Source organism: Neopelma chrysocephalum, unplaced genomic scaffold (genome assembly GCF_003984885.1).
Source record: "Neopelma chrysocephalum unplaced genomic scaffold, ASM398488v2 Primary Assembly neopelma1_185641, whole genome shotgun sequence".
Lineage (NCBI taxonomy): Eukaryota > Metazoa > Chordata > Aves > Passeriformes > Pipridae > Neopelma > Neopelma chrysocephalum.
Window position 1 is genome coordinate 735 of NW_020938755.1, and position 9736 is coordinate 10470.

The 9736-nt window shown below is 41.9% G+C and overlaps 1 protein-coding gene across 1 annotated transcript; it reads right to left on the reverse strand.

The window, feature by feature from the left end:
• Positions 1–1151: 1151 nt before the first annotated feature.
• On the reverse strand, positions 1152–8805 carry LOC113962889 (PAX3- and PAX7-binding protein 1-like). The gene is made up of 8 exons (XM_027673676.1): positions 8587–8805; positions 7040–7184; positions 6767–6888; positions 6399–6475; positions 6072–6138; positions 4430–4576; positions 3880–4034; positions 1152–2670 (listed from the first exon to the last, which is right to left on the reverse strand). Exons 2-8 carry the CDS (start codon positions 7158–7160, stop codon positions 2553–2555), a joined length of 807 nt encoding a protein of 268 aa, XP_027529477.1. The 5' UTR covers positions 7161–7184; positions 8587–8805; the 3' UTR covers positions 1152–2552.
• Positions 8806–9736: the final 931 nt, after the last annotated feature.

A 9736-nucleotide genomic window follows, 5' to 3' on the forward strand; every position in this document is an offset into this window, starting at 1 on the left:
TTTCTTCCCTAAAACCTGCCCTTACCTAGGAAAAGCTGAGCAGTTCACAGAGTTGCTGTTTCCAGCCCAGCTTCCCAAAGGATTTCTCTCTCCCGGCAGCAGCAGCAGCAGCAACGCTCCCCGGGAAGCCCTGACCGAGGCTGGGAATTGACACACAACAAGCCAAGAGCATTAACTCGGCCCCAAAACACTCCACAACAAATCAATTTACAGTCACCTTTGCCTCATCCCCCCCGCGCAGGCACAGGCTTTGGGATTCCAAGGCAAACCTGATTTAGAACAACCGAATCATAGAACCCCAGCGCTTATCAAAGGGATTCACTGGCACAAAAAAAAAAAAATTGCAAGTAGTGAGACCCACATCGCAAATAAGCCTTTGCTTTAAAAACAGACAGAAAAAAGAACCCAAAACACCAAAACAGAGCTGTGAGGGGAACCAAAACATGTCTGGATAAGAACTAGTAATCGTAAGCTCTCACCTGCAGGAGCTTTAGCTTGTGAACGGTTCCAGCTCCCACGTTGGGTGGGGTTTGTGATTTTAGCAGACCCTCAGCTGCCCGGCAAGGCTCGTGTCCCACCTGAGAATGCTGCTTTCAGCCCAAGTCCAGGTCTGGAAGCAATACGTGGCATAGCAGAGGACGGGATAGAAGGACCTACTGCTGCCACTCCCCTTGGAGCAGAAGCCACTGGCTCAGGTCAATTCCATCTGAAGAAACCTTTTTCTTTTTTATTTAGTTTTTAATTTGATTTTTACTTTTTATTAGATTTTTTAAAAATTTTTATTATTTTATGGCGGTTCCAACCTGATCAAACTGGTTCCAACCTGCCTCCCCTGGGCCACCTCTTGTCTGCACCACCAACACTGGTGCTGGGTGCTGCCCTTCCCAAAGGAAAACAGAGTCATTCTCTTTCTGGAGCCCACCTCCAAAACTTAAACAGCACCTTCGGAACACAATATATCCAAGAATTGCTCCCACACGAGAAGTGCCAGGACAGAAAGCTCTGTCTGGCCTTTACCTCCACTGCAAGGACTATTATCTGCAGCACCAACAGCTTTTCTGTCTGACACACTGAGAGTCAGCCAGCACCCAGACAATTTCCTTTACTCCCTTCCTAAAGGAAAGAAGCTTACCAAGTTGCACCGCAACAACTCCTCCACCAGATGAGTTTATTGAAACAATTTTTAAAAGCAGGTATTTCTGAGAGTACTCCATCAATCCCAACAGTTCAGAAAAACAACTGTCCAGTGTCCAAAGCAGTGTGCATGTGACAAATGGTACGTTTTTACTGTAACTCATTTATACCACAACATGAGCACAAACGTTACTCATTACACAAATTGCTACAGTTCCCCTAAAAAAAGGAGGGCACATGTGGAAATAGCTCTTAACCCAAGGCTATTACAGCTGTCCCCATGCCTTGGACCCCAAGATCAAGTCACTAGTGTTCTGATATAAATCAACAGATTTTTTTTTAAGTGTTTTCTTTTTTATTTACATTTAAATTTGATCCCTGTTTGGGCTTTTTTTGAAAGACTATTCTTATATGGTATTTAGTGGAAAGTGTAACATTTGAATATTTACTACAATATAAAGACTTCAAGGTTTTTTTCACCTTCAATTTGCTCGACCTCTTTAGCCACAATAATCTGAAAAAACGGGTTCCATGGATGACATTAGAAAACAAACCAAAAAACAGAAAACAAAAAAACCACAAAACCAAAAACCCCAAATCCTGACAGAAACAGTGGATTTAAGCAACTTACAAAAGAAAGGAGGGTCCAGAGTTCAGGGGTAAACCATTACTCCTACAAAATGACAGGTGTTTGGGGCTTAGGAAGTGCTGCCATCTGCACATGCACAATGATCACAAGTTCTAATTGTTTGCCTGCATTAAAATAATTCAGCAGCGATTTTGGATTTTCCTTTCGAAGAACAGTCTTCAGAGTTCCACATTCTGAACACAAATCAGCATTTAGCTGCTCCACTTGGACTGCAGCAGAGCTGCTTTTTAAAGGTCAGGTTCCATTTGAATGTGTCTCTACTCTTCAGCTCAAATGATTTTCACATATTTGTATGTTTTACCAGCCCTTTTGACCAATAATATGATCATTTTATTGTCAAAATAAGTAATTTTTAGCAAATGAAAAGCTCATTGCAACAGTACAACATCTCTATATCCAGTGTGAAAGCAACACGGTGGTATAAATATGTGCATACATTGGATTACACAAAATATATTATACACATTCCAGTTAACCATGGAACAATTAACAGGAGTAGATGACTACTGATCATGGGCACAAAGTATTTTTGTAAACAAGATTTTGAGAAACTTGAAGGAAAAGTTGGTTTCTGGAAAGATGACAATCTTGGGATTCCATTTTTGTTTTCAATGAAGTCAATGATTTTTATTTTTAAGGATGCTGTATATAAGAATGCACTTTGTATTAAAACAAAGATCAATACTTTACAGTTTAAGAAACTTTACATATGTACATAAATTACAGATCAGGAATGGTTTTAAAGCTCAAACTGAGTTGTGGCAAAAGTCTATTTTCCTTCTATTAAAATCTTTAACTCTTTTACGTTGTGATCATTTGCAACTGTAACAGCATGATCCAGGGCTCGGATACTTGCTAAAAGCTTTATGATCTGCTTGATGTGCTCCCTAAAAGGAGGAAGGAGAAGTCAATACAGGAACAGAACCATCAATGACATGGATTAATATTACAACAGTAGATTACATTAGGAAGCCATATAGTTAATATTCCTGCTGCAGATTTATTATATTTGCTTAATGAGGGTAATGGCAACAGCTTTGTTAAACACTGGGGAAAAGCAGGACAGAAGACAGAAATTAAATTAGAACTCGCTATGGAAATAAGGCTAACTGGATGTTTCTCTTCCACTACAGACTTTTACCAAATTATCTTTTCACCTGGTAAAAAAAGTTCTTTCAAATCTAGGAACAGACTATCAAAAGAGAGAGTTCAAAAATTTAAACTTGAAACCCAAATTATTGCACTGATACACAGGACTGTAACAAGACTGGAAGACTGTTTATTCCTGTGCTGTTGCTGTTCCCATAGCATTTCAGGCCAGCAGTAACGTGTCCAATCCAAACTTTTCATTAAACTGGTTATTGGATTCAAGCAAAATGACCCTTGGATCTAGGGCAAAGCAGCTTCATCTGGCTGGGTGTGTAAATTAAGTCAGAACTTTTCCACTATATACCACAGCCAGTTTGGAATTTAGAAGGCATTATGCAGGAGTCAGCAACAGGCTCACCAAGTGAAACAGTCCAAACACAGCAGCTACAAAATTTGGCAGAATCATAGAATGGTTTGGGTTGGAAGGGACCTTAAGGATCACCTCATTCCAACCTCTCCTGCCATGGGCAGGGACACCTCCCACTAGATCCAAGCCCCATCCAACCTGAACACTTGCAGGGATGGGGCAGCCACAGCTTCTCTGAGCAACCTGTGCCAGGGCCCCACCACCCTCACAGGGAACAATGTCTTCCTAATATCTAACCTAAAAGTCTCCTCTTGCAGTTTAAAACCACTGCCCCTGGACCTGACACTATCTGCCCATATAAAAAGTCCCTCTCCCTCCTTTTTATAAACCCCCTTAAGAATCTCTGACACTAAGCACTAGTGCAATATATATTACCAGTGTTTCAATATTTCCAGAAGTTGCTGGGTTTAGACACCTTAAAAATATCCCCATCTAGCACACTGTAACATATTTCAAGTCTGAATTCAAAGAGGTTTCCAAAGACATGCAGCAGGACGGAGACAGTTACTCATGTTTGCATGCACAGGCAAAATAAAACAGATCACAAGAACTGCAACTGCTTTAACTCAAAGTAAGTTACCTTGCATTTCTCTTCTCTACATCAGAGCAACCAATGCTGTTTCTGTAAATTGTATCAGCCAGGTGAACAAGGTACCTACAGAAGTTTTCTAGCTGAGAAATAGTCTTGTCTCCTTTTAGATTGCTGAACCACTGTTTAGGAAAGCAAGCAATTACCTAGGCAGAACAGGAAAAAGAAAGTTAAACACAATGGAAGAAAAACTTTAAAAGCTATGTAGCATGATTTGTGAAATCTGCCAGGTAAGACTGCAGTGACAAGGCCCAACTGAGTGAACAAGCGAGAAAACTACCAGAAAAAAGTAACCAAAATCCCAGCAGTAAAAATCTGAAACCCACAGTACACCTAAGCCATCTACAGATATGAGCCAATCTCTTGGATGGCTTTAGTTCTTTCTTTAGTTTGTGTATTAAAAAAATATAAAATCTATTTTTCACTGACACCACAACTTTTGAGATATCAAAGCCAAAATTTCATAGGCAACCTCAAGTTTTAACTACATTTTCCCTTCAACTGCAATCTGTGACTTTAAGCATTGTTTGATTTTACTTACACTTTGAGCTTTCTTAATGCTGTCCTCTCCATACTCCGAGTTTTGAAAAGCCATAAGAATATATCTGTTTAGCAGCCCATCTATGGACAGCTCTTGGAGAGTTTTATTTGAAAGGATCCCATACCACTGGAGAAAGTTTCCTAATAACTGAAAACACAACACAGGGAAAATAAGTATTTCAAGATGTACTGAAACCAGACAGTTGATCGAACGCATAAAACACTTTTAAAATATTTAGTATTATTTTAAAATATTTTGCAAACCTATTCAGAATACACAGTCTCCCTCACTGCTGCAATTTAAACACAAAATTCCAGAGAAGAGTTCTCTTTGTGTGATCGTGGAGAGCAGGTGTTCAACCAACACGAGTCTCTACTTTTCTGTTTAGTTGGGAGCTAATTTTCTTTACAGCCTTTTATTGGAAAGAAACTATGACAGTCACAGCTTGGAGCTCTCCCATTCCCCCAAAGCAGTATATTTTATTCTGGCAAGCACAAGGACACAACAATCCTGGGCTGAGTACACTCAGTGACGTGCAAGTTGAAATGACAGTGCTTTCACTTTGAATCAAAGAATCAACCAGGCTGGACCTCTGCTGAGATCATGGAGCCCAACCTCTGAATGAACACCCCCTTGCCAACTAGACCATGGCACTGAGTGCCACCTCCAGTCTTCTTAAACACCTCCAGGGATGGTGACTCCACCACCTCTCTGGGCAGTCCACTCCAATGTTTAATCACCCCTTCTGTGAAGAAATTCTTCCTCATGTCCAACCTGAGCCTCTCCTGGCTTGAGGCCATGTCCTCTCATCCTGTTGCTTGTTGCCCGGGGGAAGAGGCCACCCTCACCTGGCTACAGCCTCCTGTCAGGGAGCTGTGGAGAGTGAGAAGGACTCTCCTGAGCCTCCTCCTCTCCAGACTAAAACCCAACTCCTTCAGCTGCCCTTCTCTGAACACGTCCAGCACCTCAATGTCCTTCCTGAACTGAGGAGCCCAGAACTGGACACAGCACTCGAGGTGTGGCCTCACCAGTGCCAAGTACAAGGGACAACCCCTTCCCCAGTCCTGCTGGCCACACTATTCCTGATCCAGGCCAGGATGCCACCGGCCTCCTTGCCCCCCTGGGCACGGTGCTGGCTCAGGCTCAGCTGCTGTCACCAGGACTCTCAGGCCCTTTCCTGCTGGCTCACTTTCCAGCCACTCTGTCCCCAAGCCTGTAGTGCTGCAGGGCATGGTTGTGACCCAAGGACATGGCACTTGGCCTCGCTGCACCTCATGCTGTTGGTCTCAGCCATGGATCCAGTCTGTCCACACCCCTCTGCAGAGCCTTCCTGCCCTCCAGCAGATCCAACTCCCACCCAACTTGGTGTCATCTGCCAATTTACTGAGGGTCCACTGGATCCCCTCATTCAGATCATCAGGGAAGATATTAAACAGGACTGGGCCAAAGCTGAGCCCTGGGGGACACCACTAATGACTAATGCAGAAGCACAGAGCATTACCAAAGACTGAGAATCCTCAATTAGAGTTCTTGCAAATAAAATTAAAGCGGTTTCCATTTACCCTTTTCCACAAATTTGAGGAGTATTTTATTGCTACACTGCCTTAGACCAAACATTTACCAGATGTATTTACTGACTTACCTTGACAGAGGACCAAAACTGACGTTGGAAAAACAAATATGGACCAGAGTTCTTGTTTTCTAAGATGCTGGAAAGTAAGAGATTTCTTTAATGAGCAACCAAGACCACACCTCTGTCTGGAATTTCTGGCTTCCTGTCTCCAGCACACACATCATTTCCATAATTATTCCCTTCCATCCTTGTCTTTGCTAAATGCTACCAGCAGGATAACAAAAGATGTCCTGTATCCAGGCACTGAATCACACTGGGAAAAACCCCTGTTAACTATGGACAGAAGGCAGAGACTTGCTAAGAAAGATCTAACACCATAGTTGAAAGTAAACTTACTTTTTTGGATATAAGGGCATGAATACATCATCATCTAGTGTTCTCCTCATTCTTAGCAATAATGCCTTCAAAAGCATCTGAAACAGATAAATTTTTTTTAAATGTCCAAGGCATTGCTTAGTAGTTAGATATCAAGAACTGATTTTTAAAGCAACAAAGAACAAACAGTAAAGGCTCATATTCAGCACACATATAGTCTTAAAGTCTCTTAATTTATCCCCATACTTGACTGTCCACAACCAAGCTGCAGAGCATCGAATGGCTGAAAAATTCTCTTTCTTGCTGTGTTTTCCAACAGTAAGTGTATTAAAAATAAATTCAAATTCCTTAACTTAGGCAAAGTACTTATGAAAAAAAAACCAACTTACTTGTGTATTTTTGTTTTCTGCGTTCACCACTGAGGGATATCCATCTACTAGTTTCTGTACAATTGCTACCATTCTAGATGTCTGAGTGGTAGAAAAAGGATCCCAGATATTTTCTGAAATCACTGTAGGAGATTAAAGAATTACTCCACTTTGAAAATACTCAAATACAGGTATTGAGACATTAATGCAATTATTTACAAAACAGTAAAATCTGAAAGCACAAAGAAGCATCTGATTTCACAACCCTTTCCCTCCCATTTTCCAAGCCTGTACCTGTTAATTTAGGAAGAACAACTCTCTCTACAATGGTAGGCAACAGTGAAATATCAGCATCATCTTTCACTTGCTCCTGCTCTTCACAGCCATAAAACAGCAGTGATTCAAACCACAACATCGTTTCAAAATCTCGACACTTGCCCTAATTAAAAAAAGAACTGGGGTTAGATTCCTAAAAAGAGATTTGAAGTCAACACATAGAAAAAGTATTACGTATGCAAGTATGATACCACCCACAAAACAGAACAAAACAACTTCAAAACAAATGAACCAATTCCCTCTGCCATCACACGGTCACCAAACGTAATGAAAAGTGAAAATGGCAGAAGATTGATTTTTTTAGCAGTTGTTGCCCCACAGATTTTAACTTCTACTTTACAGATGCAGCCAAATAAAAGCCCACAGATCAGGGTACAAGTGGGAAGTACAGCTCAATTGTGCTGCATTATAAAATTATAACTGCTGGATTTAAAACCTCTCTTCTTTATGAGCACCTTGAAATTTTTCTAACTTAGCAAAATGCTTACCAGGAGCAGTAACAGAGTAGTGAATACAGTTAGACTTGATAACTCTGCACCATGTCTCCAACTAATGTGAGCTTGGTTTTGACAGCCTGGAAACTCACAGAGAAATAGCAATGGGGGAAGGGACAATGTGCAAAAACATAGATCTCCCCTTGTTTGATTAATGAAGTAAACCATCAAATTAATAAAATTAATACTCTGAATTCCCTCTGAAGAGGACTTATGCTTCCCTCCCTCTGCAATGAGCAGAGGTGACAGAAAATTCTCCTATAAAAAATTCTCCTAGTAGTTAAGAAAAAAACCCCACTTCTGAAAAAAGGTGGGAGAGTGGGAGTCAAAAGGTACCTGAACTGCCTGTCCTGGTGGCATCTCATGTAAGCACACTTATGCAGGCTGCACAACAAACATGTGCCAGAGATACTGGGTGCTGTACTGCTTCTCCCATGCTCCCTACCTAATAACTGGGCAAGGAGGACTATGAGGAAGACCTGGAAATTGCCAGCCAGAGTTGTGCAGGGTATGAAGGTGTAGGTGAGAGAAAGAAAGATATATAATCTATAGAGACATAGGTTGTAACTCAACATAAGAACAGGTTTCTTACTTCCACTTCTGAAGACACAGCGTATCTAGAGTCACAATCTTCTCTGAAGTATTTTAGAGCCTAAATGTATTTTCACAGAATCACAGAAATGTTCAGGGTGGAAGGGACCTTAGAGATCACCCAGTTCCAACCCACTGCCATGGGCCAGGACACCTTTATTTATGTTGTTTGACTCTTTGGTCTACACCACCCACTAAGAAGGTACTGGTACATGCTGAATTGAACTCTGGCCTGCTGGGAAACTAGAGGACAACAGCCTAGAAACTCCAGAAAAGCTTTGCCCCACGAGAGGTGCCTGTTTTAAACTTCATCCCTTTAGGAGAAGCACACATCAGAGGTGCAGTTTACTTTGCTCTGCACAAGTGTGAAAGAACCGCTGTGGAGCAGCTTATGCAGGAGCTACTTGCAGACGACCTTACCTCCAAAGGAGTCCAGATAAGCAGCTGAAGTCTGATTAAAGGGTTAAACAGCTTTGGTAAACAGAGGCCAATATAAGCATCCTTATAAGAAGCGAAGTACTTGGAGCGCCAGGCTTCGAATTGTGACTTAATACAATCAATGGAGTAAAAGCTTTCCAAAACATCTTCGAAAACTTTGCTGGACTCTTTCAATATACGATCTGGCAGGGGAGAAAAGGAGCAATAAGTTAATTAACTATTCCCTGTAATATCTCTTTCAAGACAATCTTTGATGCACACTGACATAAGCTAACTCCTAAAAACAAAACCAAAAAAACCCACCGCCTTTAAAAGTTCTGTTCCTTCTGCCTAAAATACACAAAGCAATAAAAACATGAGCACACGAGTACTCTCCAATAGACTGTCTCACTTTAAACAGTCCTTAAATGATTTTCAGCCACCAGATGCAGGATTGGTGATGTATTGGGCTGTGCAGTGTCAGGTAACACACAAGTACCCCTTGGAATGCCACACGGAAGGAGTTCAAGGAAATTTATTCTGAAGTCGAGAATACTAGATCTACAAGGGAAAAGTGCACCAGTGCTGCAAAAGCACTGGGCCTGAGAAAGACACACCTCCTGTCCTTCTTCAAGACTTTTTATCTTCTCAGTTCTCCCCCTGCCACCAGCTCTCTCCACCAGCACTGCCTGTAACACCTGTTTATCTCTCCTCATACTAGAGACAGAGAGAGCCTGCAGCCCTCTCTGGAATGCAGAAAGAAAAGGAAAAAAAAAACACCTAGCCACCCTGGAGAAAGGCACTTCCCAGGCAGGAAAGACTTCCTAAGCATCACCTGTCTCCTCCAAGTGAATCCTTCCAGCAAAAAGGATATTTACCCTTCTAGGCTGTATTCAGAGTAGATCTAGCTTCAAAGCTGGCCTTGCTGTGCATGGGAGTTTCAAACAGCTCGTCTCCAGGTCCCTTCCAAGCCAAGTTATTCTTCATCTTTGATGAGCCAAGTGCAAATATAGGAGGGCATCTCAGATAAGCCAACTGAACTGGCAGTTCAGACAGAGAGAGTCCTGGCAGGCACCACGCTCAACTCCCGCCCAGAACGTGCAATGATGATTCCAATCCCTCAGCACTGGGCAATGATTCCAATCCCTCAGCA

What these genes read in the sequence shown, in the direction of transcription:
- LOC113962889 (XM_027673676.1), bottom strand. Translation starts at nt 7,160, where the DNA reads ATGTTGTGGTTTGAATCACTGCTGTTTTATGGCTGTGAAGAGCAGGAG. An exon ending in CAGAAAACAAAAATACACAA is followed by an intron (nt 6,476 to 6,766) that starts GTAAGTTGGTTT and finishes TATCTGTTTCAG; the next exon opens with ATGCTTTTGAAGGCATTATT. An exon ending in AGTTTTGGTCCTCTGTCAAG is followed by an intron (nt 4,577 to 6,071) that starts GTAAGTCAGTAA and finishes TTGTGTTTTCAG; the next exon opens with TTATTAGGAAACTTTCTCCA.